We start from the raw sequence: 17914 nt of genomic DNA on the forward strand, positions 1-17914 counted from the left end.
AAGAACTCTTACTCTTAAAGAGCTTTTGTTTTAATGAGAAGAGACAAACAGACATTATCTAGTTTTCGAGAAAGAGATGAGTGCCATGGGAAAAAGCCAGAGTAGAATAGGAAGAGGTGATCAGGAATGTGGGTGTGAGGGGCAGGCCGAGTGCTAAGTAGGATAGTGAGGGGGCTTGGGCAGATGATGACATGTGAGCAAATACTTGAAGCTGATGAGAGGGTTGGCCGTGCAGGAATTTGAGTAAAGCTTGTTCCAGGCAGAGGGGGAACTCATGCAAAGGCCCTGAGGCAGGAGTGTCTGGTATGAACACGGAACAGCAGGATGCCGGTGATGGGGAGGCATGAGCTCCGGGTGAGAGTTGTTGAAGAGGACACCACAGTGGTGGTGGGGAGTGGCAACAGCAGATCACGGCGGACATTTGTAAGGACCTTGGGTTCTACTGTTCATGAAATGGGGAAACCATTGTAGCATTTTGAGAAACTAAGTGACAAAATCTGCTTTGTGCTTTAACAAGATCACTCTAGTTCCTGTGTAAAAATTGACTGGGAGGACCAAGGCAGGGAGACTTGGTTAGAATGTGTATCTGTCTAGGGACTCCCAGAAACAGACACCAAGATGGGCTTAAACATGCAAGGATTTCATTAGGGGAAGTGCTTGTGTGAGAGAAAATGGGGAGGGAGCCCAGGAAGGCTGAGAGAACCATTAGACCAAGAAGGGAAGAGGGAGAGAAGAATGGGTGGAAGTGTCCTAAAGGAAAGGCTGGGCGAAGCCATGGGAAAGCCCATCAGCCAAACGCTGCTGATAAAGGAGACCTCATCTTTCAGTAAAGGTCTGCCTTAGTGCCCTGCTGCACCTGTGATTGGCAGGGAGGAGCTGTCGGGGGCTGAAGGCTGGATTTCGAAGTCCAGCATTTGTGCTCTCGGGAGTAGCGAGGTGGGAGGTATTCGGGTTGCACTCTCACACCCTCCACTGGAGGCAATTGCAGTGTCAATTGCTGTTATCTAAACAAGCTATGACGGTGGCCCCAGGCACCATGGAGACCTTGTAGACAGTGAGGAATGGCTGATTCCCGGTATAATTTGAAGATAGTTCCAGATCTCCTGTTGGAGTGAATGTGAGCTATGAGATAAAAGGAGTTGTCAGGGATGGCTCCAAGGTCTTTCGGACGACTGGAAGGACGTAGCTCACACAGCTGAAACAGGGAAGTCTGTTATATTTTTCCTTTACACACTAAAGAAATACAGAACTCTAGGAACCAGGAGTGTGCATGTATGCTCTACCTAAATTACTCACGTGTTTTTATCCCGGTAGTCCAGGGAATACTCTTTCTTTATTTTTCTTTTCTTTTATTTTTCTTTCTTTCTTTCTTTTTTTCGAGACAGAGCTTCATTCTGTTACCCAGGCTGGAGTGCGGTAGCACAATCTCAGCTTACTGCAACCTCCGCCTCCTGGGTTCAAGTGATTCTCCTGCCTCAGCCTCCTGAGTAGCTGGAATTACAGGTGTGCAGCACCATGCCCGGCTAATTTTTGTATTTTTAGTAGGATGGGCTTTCACCATGTTGGCCAGGCTGGTCCTGAACTCCTGACCTCAGGTGAACTGCCCACCTCAGCCTCCCAAAGTGCTGGGATTACAGGCGTGAGCCACCGCACCCAGCCAAGCACAGGGAATAGTGTTTAAATAACATGGTGACAGGGAGTTCCATAGCTTCCCTGAGTCAGGAATTCTTCCTGGCCAGGATCACTCCCTGCTATTGAAACCCACTTCCTTTTCTTTTCCAGAGGGAAAATAGAACCAGCATCCCTTGTCAAGCTGGTTATCCCTTAGGCATCTTTGATTTCACTTCCCAGATTTGTTGTTTTTGTTTTTGAGACACAGTCTTACTCTGTTGCCCAGGCTGAAGTGCAGTGGCATGATCTCTGCTTACTGCAACCTCCACTTCCCAGGTTCAAGCAATTCTCCTGCCTCAGCCTCCTGAGTAGCTGGGATTTGGCCACCTGCCACCATGCCTGGCTAATATTTTGTATTTTTAGTAGAGACAGGGTTTCACCATATTGGCCAGGCTGGTCTCAAACTCCTGACCTGGTGATCTGCCCACCTTTGCCTCCCAAAGTGCAGAATTACGGGTGTGAGCCACCTCACCTGGCCTACTCCCCAGTTTTGAGTGAATCCGCATCATTCCAGAGTGACCCTTTCCCTTTCTCTTCAATTTTATCCCTTCTTTCCTCTCTCCCAAAGCCCAGATTCAGAGGTGGAAGCTGGTGTAAAGAAAGGAAGTGATGGCCAGGCATGGTGGCTCACACCTATAATCCCAGCACTTTGGGAGGCCAAGGCAGGTGGATTACTACGTCAAGAGTTCAAGACCAGCCTGGCCAAGATGTTGAAACCCTGTCTCTACTAAAAAAAATAATAATAATAATCCTGGTGCAGTGACAGGCACCTGTAATCCCAGCTACTCGGGAGGCTGAGGCAGGAGAATTGCTGGAACCCGGGGGGTGCAGGTTGCAGTGAGCCGAGATGGCGCCACTGCACTCCAGACTGGGTGACAGAGTAAGACTCTGTCTCAAAAAAAGAGAAAGGAAATTATTTCAGTGTTACTTTGTTATTTTATTTACCACCAAGCCCTGAGATCAGTGGGGGTAGTTAGTTTTTATTGCCGGTGTTAAAATTTTCCAGTGATGGTTTCATTGGGTTCTTTGAAAAACTTTAAATTTCAGAGTCTGTACTAATTTCATCTTAAAGACAGACAGGAGAGAGAATTCTCTCTGCAGCCCAGTGGGTTCTTGGCAGACAACCTTGAGAACCCAAAAGGAGATGAGGCTGATTGTTTTACTGGCACACAATAAAAACCACAATCTTTTCTTCAGGTCTCTTCCCCTGTGACCTTGTGGTGGTGGCCAGTGTCTTTACAGTGCTCTCCACAGAAATTAAAAAACCCCATAAACATAATGCCTCAGTAAACTTAATGAGGAATCACATAAAAGATGCTTAGAATCAAAGAACGCAAGTGCAGGAAATTGGGAGTAACTGATGGAACTTGTGTTTATGTGTTGTCATTTTAGTTAACCAACAAAAAATAATGGGGAGAGGAAATTTGGTTCACAGTCATATTTCTGGAAACTAGCCTAAGAATCAATAAGCTAATATACTTTTTTGTGTTATTGTTTTAAGACGGAGTCTTGCTCTGTCACCCAGGCTGAAGTGCCGTGGTGCCATCTCAGCTCACTGCAACCTCCATCTCCCATGTTCAAGCGATTCTCCTGCCTCAGCCTCCTAAGTAGCTGGGATTACAGACGTGTACCAACATGCCCAGCTAATTTTTGTATTCTTAGTAGAGACGAGGTTTCACCATTAGCCAGGCTGGTCTTAAACTCCTGACCTCAAGTGATCTGCCCACCTCGGCCTCCCAAAGTGCTGGAATTACAGGTGTGAGCCACCACGCCTAGCCCTAAGCTAATAAACTAATATTCTTAATCGCAGTATCTCATGACAAATACATTATGAGTTTATATTTATTAATTTTTAAATTGAGGAAATGTAATAATCACACACACAAAATTTTAAAAATCTAATAATTTGGCTGGGCACAGTGGCTCATGCCTGTAATCCTAGCACTTTGGGAGGCCAAGGCAGGCAGATCACCTGAGGTCAGGAGTTCAAGACCAGCCTGGCCAACATGGTGAAACCTGTCTCTACTAAAAACACAAAAAATTAGCTGGGCGTGGTGGGGGGTGCACCTGTAATCTCAGCTACTCAAGTTGCTGAGGCAGGAGAATCACTTGAACCCAGGAGGCAGAGGTTGCAGTGAGCCAAGATCGCACCATTGCACTCCAGCCTGGGCAACAAGAGCAAAATTCTGTCTCAAAAAAAAATTTTTTTGAAAAAAAATATATAATATTTTTTATATAATATGTTATATATGTAATATATATGTTATATATATAATAACTTAGAACAAATCAGACCAGCTTATTTCTGCTTTGAAGCCTGTATAGGTACAGGAGTTAACACTGTCATAAGAGATTCAACTTTCCAAGCATACATAAAACTTGCTCATAATAGAAAATTTGGGGACTTTAGAAAATAAGAAAATTGGCCAGGTGCAGTGGCTCACACCTGTAATCCTAGCACATTGAGAGGCCAAGGCAGCCAGATCACTTGAGGTCAGGAGTTTAAGACCAGTCTGGCCAACTGGTGAAACCCTGTCTCTACCAAAAAATACAAAAATTCACTGGGCATGGTGGCAAGGGTCTGTAGTCCCAGCTCCTCGGGAGGCTGAGGCACAAGAATCGCTTGAATCCGGAGGCAGAGGTTGCAGGGAGCCGAGGTCGTACCACTGTACTCTAGCCTGAGCAACAGAGCGAGACTCCATCTCAATAAAATAAAATAAAACAAAATAAGAAAGTGAATGACACACATGGGAAACGCTTTAGTGGAAGCCACTGTTAAAGCTTTTGATGTGTTCCTTTCCAGTTTATTCCCAGCCAAAGAATTTTTGCTTTGTTTTGCTTTTCACGTAATGAACATGTAAAATGCAAAGTAGGATATGATGTAAAAGTTATCAGTAGCATCAATCAAAAATATCATTTTGTAGAAATTCCAAAGTGACCAGAATCTCCCCTTCTGCAATACAGAGTCAGTCCTCCCCACCTCTCCGATGTCTTACACAGGAAATGGTGCTTTTAAATATATATCCAGAGTACAAACATTGTGTATTTCTGCAGATGTTAAGGGAAGCTAAGGAGAAAGAGAAGCAGAGACTGGCACAGCAGCTCACAGTGGAGAGAAGTGCGCACTATGGGATGCTGTTTGATGAATACCAAGGTTTATCACACCTGGAGGCCCTGGAAATTCTGTCCAATGAAAGTGAAAGCAAGGTACCTCTGCACTACTCATTTGAAATAGCATGTTTAGTAGTGTGTTTGCTTAAGCATGAAAGAAACTGGAAAATCAGCCATTAAAAGATCTCATTTTGGCCGGGCACAGTGGCTCATGCCTGTAACCCCAGCACTTTGGGAGGCTGAGGCAGGCGGATCACAAGGTCAGGAGTTCAAGACCAGTCTGGCCAATATTGTGAAATCCCATCTTTACTAAAAATACAAAAATTAGCCAGGCATGGTGGCAGGCACCTGTAGTCCCAGCTACTCGGGAGGCTGAAGCAGGAGAATTGCTTGAACCTGGGAGGCAAGGGTTGCAGTGAGCCGAGAGTTGCAGTGAGCCGAAATCATGACACTGCACTCCAGCCTGGGCGACAGAGGGAGGCTCTGTATTGAAAAAAAAAAAAAGAAAAGAAAAAAAATCTCATTTTTAGAGCCTCATTTTTATGCTAAGATCACAAATACTGTACAATGTGATGATACTCAAGCTCCATTTAATCTCTTCTCTGTCCTACGCCAAGCTATTACCCCACCCCAGCCCCAAGAAGCCCGGCACAGTAAGAGCCACCACTATCCCCCCACCTCATGATGATGCAAAAGACTGCTCAGAAATGTGACTGTCAGGCTTCTGGCCCTCTGCCTCCCTTTGGTGACGAAGTATCCAGGTCTGAGATGCCCTGCCAGCCCACATCTTCATTCCTACCCAATGCAAACAGAGCACTTGATGTTTCTTTTAAACTGCAGGGTTTTAATATATTTTGTCATATGGGTTATATTGTTATTTATTCAGCCATCTTGTTAGGACACCTCGGCCACAAAGGGCAGGCTCATCCTACTGAAGGGTAAGTTCTATTAGGGACTGCTCCCATATAGACACCTGGGAAACCCAGCTTACCCAATGGCCCTGCACATTCACATTTCCCCACTTGATCCCAGGAAAATAAAAGATGACTAGCAAAGTCAGCAGGGGCTGATGATTTTTTTCCCTTAAAGTATCTACAATGGAGTGCGTGTGTGTGTGTGTGTGTGTGTGTGTGTTTAGCTAGCACTTACATGACACTTATATAGCCACTATTCTAAATACCATAAAACAGTTAACTTATTTAACTATTTATGTAGCTGTTTTTTTGTGGATATCAGGCTGACTGTGCTCTGGGGTGGTTTTCTTCTTTTCTTTTCTTTTCTTTTTTTTTTTTGAGATGCAGTCCTGCTCTGTTACCCAGGCTAGAGTGCAGTGGCGCAATCTCTGCAACCTCCGACTCCCAAGTTTAAGCAATTCTCTTGCCTCAGCCTCTGAAGCAGCTGAGATTACAGGCAACTGCCACAATGCCCAGCTAATTTTTTTTTTTTTTTTTTTTTTTTGTATTTTTAGTAGAGACAGAGTTTCTCCATGTTGGCCAGGCTGATCTCGAATTCCTGACCTCAGATGATCCACCCACCTTGGCCTCCCAAAGTGCTGGGATTACAGGCGTGAGCCACCACAACCAGCAACTCTGAGGTGGTTTTCTAGTGAAGGCCAAGTACCCTCCGGACCTCCGGAGAGGGAGGGGCCATAGTGACATTCGCTGAGGAGGGGCAGATCCCCAGACAGGAAGCTCACTTTGGCAGTGAGCCTTAGAATGGAGAAGTAGTTTTTTTACTCTCCCTAGACCTTATCTTCTTATGTTTAGACTTGGAGCCATTCTTGATGCCTGTCTAATCAGAAAAAGGCAACATCTGCCACATAACAGGCAACCAAGAACCAAATGGGATGGAGACATTGTCCCCTGCGTCTTGTGGTTAAAACTGTTCAAGAATAATTTTCAAAAAAAAGGCAAAATTGGGACTCTCATACAAATACAAAATGACCCATGTTAAATAATTTATTTAGCTCATTAATTAATTCAGAGAACCAGGCAGATGTTATAAATGATTCAAAGGAAAAGCCAAAGAAGCACAAATGTGTATGGAGTAAAGGATGTAGAAATATGAATGTGGCGATACACCATAGAATACTATGCAGCCATAAAAAAGAATGAGCTCATGTCCTTTGCAGGGACATGAATGAAGCTGGAAACTATCATTCTCAGCAAAGTAACACAAGAACAGAAAACCAAACACTGCATGTTCTCACTCATAAGTGAAGTCAAACAATGAGAATATATGGGCACAGGGAGGGAACATCACACTCTGGGCCCTGTCAGTGGGTGGGGGGCAAGGGCAGGGACAGCATTAGGAGAAATACCTAATGTGGATGATGGGTTGATGGGTGCAGCTAACCACCGTGGCATATGTATACCTATGTAACAAACCTGCACGTCCTGCACATGTACCCCAGAACTTAAGTAAAATTAAAAAAAAAAAAAAGAAATATGAATGTGCCAGCAGACACAAACCTGCTTTTCCACATTGGGGAGGTTATCCTCACATTGCACAGAATTCATTCACGTGACTATTGACAAGAATGACTTTGCATTGTTACCAGCCCTTTAAAATTCACAGACATAAAATTGCTCCCATAAATTCAGAATCCTATAGTCCAGTAAGATGTGCCCTAAAAAATGCAGTTCTCAGTCGGGCATGTTGGCTCACGCCTTAATCCCAGCACTTAGGGAGGCTGAGGTGGGCAGATCACCTGAGGTCAGGAGTTCAAGACCAGCCTGGCCAACATGATGAAAACCTGTCTCTACTAAAAATAAAAATTAAAAAAAAAAGCTGGGCATGGTGGCAGAAGCCTGTAATCCCAGCTACTCAGGAGGCTGAGGCAGGAGAATCATTTGAACCCAGGAGGCAGAGGTTGCAGTGAGTCAAGGTCATGCCACTGCACTCCAGCCTGGACGACAGAGAAAGACTCCATCTCAAAAAAAAAAACGAAGAAGAAAATGCAGTTCTCCATGAAAGAACACATTTTTCCTTACAAAAGCAAAGTCTGGAGTCAGACATTATTTAATTAAACACCACGCAAAAGCTGTATGATTTTGGAAGCCTCTTACCTCAATCTCCTTATCTATGAAACTTGAGTAATAAAACGTACCTCACCGAATTATTAACAGAATTAAGTGAGATGATCCACACAAAGTTAGTAGTAGCAGCATGACTAACACGCACTTAAGTAAGCATTCAGTGTACACATGTTATGACATTTGATTTTTATATGCCTTATGTCATGTATATTTGCTGTTATTATTTAAAATATCACAGGGGAGCAAGGTCCTGGTGTAAAAAAAAAAAGTTACAAGATATCATGGCGGAGAATGATTCCATTGTGGTGGCTTCCATCACAGCTCTCAGCCGTGAAACAGCCCCAGGCCCCTGGAAAGGAGCCCCAAAGGACTTAGTTTCTGGGAAGAAGGTTTGGCCCTTGGAGGGCACAGTTTGCCCATTGCCTCCATAAACTCTGGGTTCTTTCCCTAGCCGGAGGTTTTTGTGATATTCATAGTAAGGAACATAAATGTTTGCCTTGACTTAGTTAACCGGGTACTGTAATAAATAGTCCTACAAATATATGGGTCAAAAACAGTAAGAGTTATTCTTCACTCCTGTAATAGTCCAAGATAGGAGTGCCTGGTCAGCGGGCAGCATTCCTGCAATTAGGAATTCAGGAACCAGGCTGTGTCCATCTTGTGACTCCGCCAGACCCGTTCCAATGTACACAGGTCTCCAGCAAGAAAACAAATGGAGGCTTAGACTGGGGTTGTCAGATGTCGTGAACAAAAATACAAGATGACTGTTAAATTTTAACTTTAAATGAACAATGAATACTTTTTCAGTGTAAATATGTCTCATGCAATATTTGGGACACACAATTATATGAAGAAAATATTCACTGTTTATCTGAAATTCAAGCTTAGCTGGGCGTCCTGTATTTTATCTGGCAACCCTACACATGCCAAATATTTAAAAGTTAAAGAACTATTGGGCCAGGCACAGTGGCTTATACCTGTAATCCCAGCACTTTAGGAGGCTGAGGTGGGCGGATCACTTGAGACCAGGGTTCAAGACCAGCCTGATCAACATGGCAAAACCCTGTCTCAACTAACAATACAAAAACTAGCCAGGCATGGTGGTACACGCCTGGGCCTAAGTAGATGCAAAACTGGTTGAGCTGGCTGGGCTCAGTGGCTCACACCTGTAATCCCAGCACTTTGGGAGGCCAAGGCAGGTAGATCATCTGAGGCCAGAAGTTCAAGACCAGCCTGGCCATCATGGCGAAACCACATCTCTACTGAAAATACAAAAATTAGCCAGGTGTGATGGCACATGCCTGTAATCCCAGCTACTTGGGAGGCTGAGGCACAAGAATCGCTTGAACCTGGGAGGCAGAGGTTGTAATGAGCTGAGATCGCAGTGGGGGCAACAGAATGAGATTGTCTCAAAAATAATAAAAATTAAAAAGCTAAAGAACTTTAGAAACAGACTGTTAAAGCAAATGTATCCTGTCTTGTTACCTTGACAAATATACTTGCATAACGACCTGGAAGGCCAAGTTCCCATTCGAATTCCCAGACTCCTCAAATTTCTACACTCCCCTTCAGCCTGCCCACCTCCTATGTGCAGCTCTATCTCTCACCTCAGGGAACGTTATGTGCCTGTGGGAGGATGCCTTAGTTCAAGCTCCACCCACACCCCCTGTAAGCAGCCACCTCTCAGCCATCGATCCCTTGGGCCAAGGGATACACAGCCAGTGGCACCATCTCACTTTTAAGAGCACAGCCTAGGGAAGAGTTCTTTGCAGGCTGGGAGAGGGAAGCTTTGGTGACCTGGAGAGTGTTCTAGAAGGGAGGTATTGGCTCTGATGGGGCCATTTCTTGGGCCTGGAGACTCCCCTGTGTCGAAGCCTAAAGGCAGTGTTGGATTTCCCCATCCTCTGAGGCCTTACTGTCTTCTGAATCGCATCAGCGTAAGGAGAGAAACTGCAGAGAGGGCACTGCCATGTTTTAAAACCTTGGCCCAGAAATGATGCACATCATCTCTGCTGACAGTCCCTTGGCTGAAACTCAGACCCCATCATGGAAATATAAGGAATTATTATCACTATTTTACTAGATTGATTCTAGGGTGACAACAGGCATAGTGATGTGGTTATTTGATAAAGGTTAAAGATAAACTAACCATTTTTGGCCAGGCACGATGGCTCACACCTGTATTCCCAACACTTTGGGAGGCCAAGGTAGGCGGATCACTTGAGATCAGGAATTTGAGACCAGCCTGCAACACAGGAAATCCTGTCTCTATAAAAAAATATATAAAAATTAGCTGAGTGTGATGGCGTGTACCTGTAGTCCCAGCTACTCAGAAGGCTGAGGCAGAAGAATCACTTGAACCTGGGAGGTGGAGGTTCCAGTATGCCAAGATTGCACCACTGCACTCCAGCCTGGGGGACAGAGTGAGACCCTGTCTCAGAAAAAACAAAAAAGAAAAGAAAAGAAAAACTAATCATTTTCATCGCCATTATGCTGCATATTTAGAAATAGTAAACAAAAATCTTTACAATGGCAGCACACACCTCCTTTCAAGGAAAAGATTTATAAGACAATCTGTCTACTCTGTGTCCTGGACAACACTTAGCATGGTGCCAAGCATATAGTCAGCATTCCACAATTATTTATGGAGGAGCGCGTGATTATGTCTTATTTGTTATTGGACTGAACTAAAGATCCAATGCACATGGCCTTGGCATAATGCAGTGAACTAGGAGAAAGCAGAAGAGATGCTGTAGTACAAAGACGCCGACAAAAGACTGCTTTGCTGAAGAGAACCATTCCCGGGGTGCCCCAAACGGAAAACCCCAGTGCTTTCCCTTCTGGATGTTGCCATCTACCGGAAGACATGGGCAAACCAAAATGTTCCACGGGTCTGCATACCTCTTCACTAAGCATGGTATTCAAACACATTTACTCATTGATGAATGTTAGAAAACTGCTGTTTAGACAATAGATCTGAAGCCTAAGAATACACTGATGCTCATCTGGGACCCCGACACCCAAACGTGAGTGTGCGAGCTGAAATGAAGAGTCTGAGAAGGTCAGGGCAGAAAGCAGTGGCATGCAGCCATTGGGCTGTGCATGTTGACTTCCACCTGCTGAACTCCGCGCTAATGGGTTTTGTGTTGATGACTTCCTGCAGAGCTTCCTCCCAGGGCCGCCGCGCTGGCTGCATTAGGCCCTGGCAATGTGCTTTAGCAACCTTTAGGAAAATGGTGCCCTGGTATTTCAGATGCTCTCTCTACCTCTCTCATTTATCCTGATGTGCTCATCTATTACCATAATGAATATTAAAACTTATTCCAAAGAGGACTGCGGCTCCACTGCTGGCTTTCTCTCCAGAGCAAGAGTTTGACCTGCAGAATGAAACAATAAAACTTTACTACTTTATACTTATAATTAATATTTTATATGGTGCCTTCCCCACGCTTACCATTTTGGAAGTGCAAATAAATCTTCAGAGAATGAATGGCCATCTATACAAATATATGTACATACTGGAGGCAGGATCCTGCTGGAATGCAGGGGCACAATCATGCACTGAAGCCTCAAACTCCTGGGCTCAAGCAATCCTCTCACCTCAGCCTCTTGAACAAGCGGGACCACAGGCGTGCACCACCATGCCTGGCTAATTTTCTTAAGATTTTTTATAGAGATGGGGATCTCACTATGTTGCCTAAGCTGGCCTCAAACTCCTGGGCTCAAGTGATCCTCCCGCCTCAGCCTCCCAAAGTGCTGGGGATTACAAGGGTGAGCCACCACACCTGGCCTGTAAAATAATTTTTAACCATGCACAGAGGATAGTTTCAAAAGAGAGGCTCTGAAAACAGTGAGCAGGGATGACATCAGTCCCAGGGTCACCTCCTCTGTGAAGTCCTCCCAGTGTGTGCCCTCTCAGTTCCCCAAGGGGGAAGGACAGTGCCCTTCCTCCTTCCACTGTGCCCTCCTCCCATGACTGTCAGGGTCGTTTGGTTGACACAGCCTCATCCTTTAGACTGCAAGATGGTGGAGAAGAAAAATGTGTCTTATGCATTTTTGTAACCCCAGTATGATAACTGACATTTAGCAAGTATGCATGTGCATCTGTAGAATGCTTATTTGTTTATGTTTACATGGGTATGCATGTATATTTATAAGTTTTGAGCATCACTATAAGTATTTTAAGTAGATTACTTCATTTCACCCTCGAAACAACCTTATAAGTTAGATGCAATTAGTTTCCGTTTTACAGATAAGGAAGCTGACCTTCCGAAACAACTTACGTAAGTTACTTGAAGGTCATAGTAAGTAAAGAACTGATATTTGACTTCAGGGTTGATGTCGAACTGCGTTTTCAACCACTGTGATAGAAGAGCTACCACCACCATTTATGTAGCACCTACTGTGTGCTGTTGCACAATGTACTTCACATTTTCTATCTCGTTTACTCCACAAAGAATCTCACCTTAAACATGAGAAAACTGAGACCCAGAGAGCTTATCTAACGTGCCCCAAGTTGCACAGTTAATATGCATCAAGCGAACATTCAACCCAGCGATACCTCCTACACCATGAATCACTTCAGTCCTGGGAAAACTGGGGACCACTGAATGTAAACGTTATTAATGAGAAGGAAAGATGACAGTTGTGCTGACCTATTTCTTTTTTTCAGATTCAGTCATTTTTAGCATCACTTGATGGAGAGAAGCTGGATCTCTTAAAAAATGACCTAATTTCCATTAAAGACATCTTTGCAGCCAAAGAATTAGAGAATGAAGAAAATCAAGAAGAACAAGGTAAAGGAAAACAAGTTAAATAGCAAGACAGACTGCTGGCATAATCCTTATGAAACTGCTGTTAATGAACACAGCCCTTTGAATTACTTAACTCAAGTGCTCCTCCTCCATGCTTCCAAAATACACTGCACATCTGCTCTTGTTACAGGAGCTGGTCACATTGATTTAGATGACTCTCTGTCACTGAGGGGGAACTCTTGTTGTGCCTCTGGTGTTCAGTACAATCCCTGGCACATCACAGGCGTACAATAAATGCATATGCATATGGTCAGATGAACAAAGACTGCAACGTGCTAAACGGCCCTGATGACCGGAGTTTATGCTGCTACTTATCATTTTTATCTGTATGGAAAGTTATTTAGTGTGATTAATATTGATGGTGGGCAAATCTTTCCCTGAATTTTTTTCCATATTTTTCTTATTCTTTTTAATTTATAGGTGTAAGAGTTAGGGTATATTGGCAAGGGTCCTATGCTTTACCTAAAAAGTTCAGTTCTCACAAAGGCTGTACCATTTTCTGACAAGGCACCAGGGCATGATACATCAGGTTGGCAGTCACACTTCCTGGTAATCTTCCAGCCAGATAATAACTTGACCCAAGGAGACTAGAACTTATTTTATGAGGAGCAAGGCTTCCTTAGGAGGGGAAAACTTATTCTCAAGGTTGGGCATGATTAATGATTCCTTTAGGTTTGTCCATTTGGGAGCAGAAGAGAGTAAAATACTTGCTATGTACATGAAGAGTGATTTCTTATTGATGTCATAACCAACCACCACAGCTGTTTCGTGTTAGTTATGCTAAAAGGCCAGACAACCTTAGAGACAGGGCTGGCTTCTCCTAGGACCATTGGAAGGGTCCCATTTGAAACATTTTTACCACTTTCTTGCTATATGGCCTTAAACAAATTATATAACCTTTCTGAAACGCAATGCTGTATCTTCACTTGTAAAATGGAGACGTGTGTGTGTGTGTGTGTGTGTGTGTGTGTGTGTGTGTATTTCCAAGAAATCCCAATATATCCCAAGAAATATATATATATTTGCTGTTGTAAGGGTCATATTAGGTAACATATGTAAAAACATATATTACAGTGCCTGGCACACAGAACTGCTCAAAAATGTTAGCTGTGCTTATTACTTAAAGTGCTAACACGGTGCCAGGAAAAAGTAAAGGTGCAATAAATTATGGCTTTCATGTATGCTTGTTTTTATTACCTGGCATGCAAAGTAATGATAATGCGCATTCTTAAATCGCTGGCAGTGTTTTGTGCCCAGACATGTTACATTCCTTTAATCAAAGCTCAAACACAAAAGCTCAAATGCTTGAGCCTTGATGTTCAGGGCGAAATTATTCTAAGCATTCAGAAACTATCATTTCGACACCACTTCCCTCTTTAACCCCACACACTGACCTTATATGCCTTCAGCTTAATGAGATTTATGCTCATTGCATCAAAATAAAAGAATCAATTATACTGAAGCATAGAAAGAGGCCAGTATCAGAGACAGTTGAGAATCATGTTTTTGAGCATTAGTATCTTCCTCCCAGAGTCACAAAGGATGACAGCCTTGTCTCTGTCTTTCTAATGAAGAAACTAAAACACTAGCTGTCAAAGGTCATGTGGCTCACCTTGTGGACACAGGATGAACTAACAGATGGCCGTTTCCCAGACTAGCAATCACCAAAAAGAATCAAGTTATTTCTCTTCAAGAATCATGATGTCTGAGGTAGACGTTGGTTCTATTAAGGGTGTCATTTAAAAAGGGACAAAAAGAGAATCCCACATTTCCCTAACATCAAGGAGATATTCTTGCCAATGCAGTTAAAGAAGTATTGCATCCCCAGCTGGTGCTATTCCTTGGAGGGGAAACTTAATTCAATACTGTTAAATAGAAAATGTCACTGTAAGTGATGTATTCTAGTCTTCATGTAGACCTTCAGTAAATTCAGCTTCTTTAAATACCACACATGCACATATACACATGCAAAAACCTGAAGTGCTGAACAGCACGCTTCAGCAATGGTGGGTTTGCCTCTCCTTCATTGACAAAACCCTGTTATCTCCCATAATGTATCAATTTTCCCAAGAGGGCATCTCCAGATTATCAAAACACTATTAATTTTAATTAACTTAATTTAATAAATAAATGACATTCAGAAACTTAATGAAAAATCGGGAGAAAAGAATAGAGACGTTGTCATCAAATCAATCCAATTATCGCGTGTCACACCTCCAGAAAGTTTCGGGGATTACACAAAAGCTGTAGAGAGCAATCTTTGCAGTGGGGGTGAGTAGGAAATCCAGGAGCAAAATTCTGGAAGAAAACAGCATTTTCATCCGTTTTTTTTTTTTTTTTCCTTATAAGCATTGCATTCTTAAAAGCCTCCTAACTAAATAATGCATTTGGTCCTCTCAGAAAATGTAATAAGCTATCATCTTTTAGATGAATTTAATATTAGTCTCCTCTGCATTTAATAATGTTAGCTAATGATTTGCATGTTTGTTTTTCCAGCAGAGTGTAATTTTATCACACTGCCATAGATCTCTTAATTTGATTTACCATGGCTGAGAAGAGATTTTAAAAGGCCATTTTCTATTTTTATTGCTCCAGTGAAGATCCTCTTGGCCACGTGTACAGACCAAGAGCTGCAGTAATAGGTATTGTTTGTTGCAACATTTATTATCATCTGTTTTTATCAACCTCCATTTTTCTCTATGATTTTTTTTCTAAAATATTTCCCAAAAGTTGTTGGTGTATGTTTTACAGAATTAATACACCTTTAAAAGCTGGAGCTCTACAAAGTGCTTGTATCTTAATTTAGTGTTGATTCCTCCCAAATACTTTTACTCTATGTTTGTATCAGTGTAGCACATAATTTGTTTACACAAAACTTTCGTGTTTACAAAGCACTTTCACGTTTGTTGTAGTATTTGCTCCTTATAACAACTATAAAGAGGAGATGGGTGGGTTTTATTGTCCTCAATTTTCAGAGGAGGCAGTGGAAGCTGAAAAAGCTCTCTCTGTGCCTGGCCCCAGGCCACAGAACTGCCAGAGGCAGGAGCTGGATAGAACCCATGCCTTCCAATTCCTGGCCCAGGACTCTCTCTGCTCTGCAACACGGCCTCGTGCAGAGTGAGGAGCAGGCAGTTTGGGAAGGAGACTTTGTCGATGCTGCCCAGGTGTGCCCAGCCCCTCTCACTTTCCCTCCCTGAGGAAGATTAGACCAAGACCTCTGCCCAGCAGAGAGAATCTCAGCTTCTGACGGAATCAATCTCTCTCTGTCTCTCTCTCCCTATTTTTTTCTTTTTTTTCAGACAGAGTCTCACTCTGTGGCCCAGGCTGGAGTAAAGTGGTGCAATCTCAGCTCACTGCAACCTCTGCCTCCCGGGTTCAAGCAATTCTCCTGCCCCAGCCTCCTGAGTAGCTGGGATTACAGGCACATGCCATCATGCCTGGCTAATTTTTGTTCTTTTATCAAGACAAGTTTTCACCATGTAGGCCAGGCTGGTCTCCATCCCCTGACCTCAAGTGATCCAACCACGTCAGACTCCCAAAGTGCTGGGATTACATGTGTGAGCCACAGTGCCCAGCCCTTTCTCTATCTCTGTCTCTATCTCTGTCTCTATCTCCATCTCTATCTCCGTCTCCATCTCTATCTCTATCATCTGTATCTCTATCTCTGTCTCTCTATCTCTGAGACTGTCTAGCCCTCCAGCTCTCCCTTTGTGTAGTTAATGCATTCTTGAAGGCTCTGTTCGGGCATCACCTCCCCCAGGAAGCCTGCTTCACACCACTCTGAGAACTGGATTATGTGCTGCAAAAGACCCCTTAGTCAGAGCACTTACCTCTTTGGGTTAAAATGATTTGTTTATTGTGGCTTCGTCATGGGCATCATGGGCAAAGACAGCTGTCTCCCTCCTTCCTGCACCACCTCCCTCACTCTGCTGCAGCCACGCTGATGCCCCTGTTGCTCCCGTGGACGTACCAGGCACACTCCCTCCTGGACTCTGCTCTCACTGCGCTGCTGCTGGAAGGCTCTTCCCCATGACATCCTGTGGCTGGCTCATTGCTCTCCTCCTCCAGCTCATTACTCAAATGTTACTCTCTTAGTTAGCTTCCTTCCTATCTTAGTTCCTTCAGGCTGCTATATCAAAATACCATAGACCATGTGACTTATAAACAACAGAAATGTATTTCTGACAGTTCTGGGGACTGTAAAGTCCAAGTTCAAAGTGCTGGCAGAGTCTGTGTCTAATGAGGGCTCCTGGTCTCTGGTTCACAGATGGTGCCTTCTATCTGTGTCCTTACATGGTGGAAGGGGCCAGCTATCTCCCTGGGGCCTCTTTTATTAGGTCACTAATCCCATTCATGGGGGCTCCCCGCATCATGATCTAATCACACCCCCAAAGCCTCACCTCCTATTATCATCACATTGGTATTAGGTTTCAAAATACGAATTTGGAGGGGACAGAGACATTCAGACCACAGCACCTCCTATTTAAAACTCCTAAACCTCAGCTAGTCTGTTTATACTTCTCCGTAAAACTTATCCCTTGACATAGATGTTTTACTTATCTGTTTTTTGGTTTTTTGGGGGTTTTTTTTGAGACAGAGTCTTGCTCTGTCACCCAGGTTAGAGTGCAATGGCATGATCTCGGCTCACTGCAACCTCTGCCTCCCGGGTTCAAGCAATTCTCCTGCCTCAGCCTCCCGAGTAGCTGGGATTACAGGCACCTGCCCCTGCACCCAGGTAATTTTTGTATTTTTAGTAGAGATGGGGTTTTACCATGCGATGGCCAGGCTGGTCTCTAACTCCTGACCTCGTGATCCACCCACCTCAGCCTCCCAAAGTGCTGCATTACAGACGTGAGCCACCGAGCCTGCCTATTTATCTGTTTTGATTATTGATCTGTTTCCTTCATGAGAATATATGAGTTATAGGTAATGATACACGGATCTAAAGCAAATGTTTTGAATAAATACCTACAAGCTACCCTGGGCTGTCTTCATGGGCTGCAGATAACCATTTTGTCTGTAAAATAGAAAATAGCATCTCCAGACAAGTGCTGGATGCAGTGTTTCTCACATGGCTTAGTCCTCCCTCAAGGTTCTGCCTTCACCCACTGGCATAAGCCACAGGATTTTCTTCTTAAAGAAAATCTAATACAGGCATGAGCCACTGTGCCCAGCCCTCTCTATCTCTGTCTCTATCTCTATCATCTCTATCTCCATCTCCATCTCCATCTCCATCTCCATCTCCATCTCTATCTCTATCTCTGTCTCTATCTCTGTCTC

General features: G+C 43.7%; 1 protein-coding gene and 1 long non-coding RNA gene across 2 annotated transcripts in view; one reads left to right on the forward strand and one right to left on the reverse strand.

Moving 5' to 3' along the window:
• Positions 1-16691, reverse strand: part of LOC135270629 (uncharacterized) — a 33963-nt gene extending 17272 nt beyond the window's left edge. Inside the window, exon 1 of the long non-coding RNA XR_010338772.1 lies at positions 16465-16691. This is a non-coding gene — a long non-coding RNA (uncharacterized LOC135270629). The remainder of the gene's footprint in view (positions 1-16464) is intronic.
• Positions 1-17914, forward strand: part of FAM114A1 (family with sequence similarity 114 member A1) — an 83677-nt gene that overhangs the window by 47300 nt on the left and 18463 nt on the right. The window contains exons 7-8 of the mRNA XM_064366368.1: positions 4726-4878; positions 12493-12616. Of these exons, the coding sequence (XP_064222438.1) occupies positions 4726-4878; positions 12493-12616 (277 nt within the window). The remainder of the gene's footprint in view (positions 1-4725; positions 4879-12492; positions 12617-17914) is intronic.

The sequence above is a fragment of the Aotus nancymaae genome, unplaced genomic scaffold (assembly GCF_030222135.1).
Source record: "Aotus nancymaae isolate 86718 unplaced genomic scaffold, 86718_ANA_hifiasm-v0.15.2.pri h1tg000006l, whole genome shotgun sequence".
In the NCBI taxonomy this organism is placed as follows: domain Eukaryota; kingdom Metazoa; phylum Chordata; class Mammalia; order Primates; family Aotidae; genus Aotus; species Aotus nancymaae.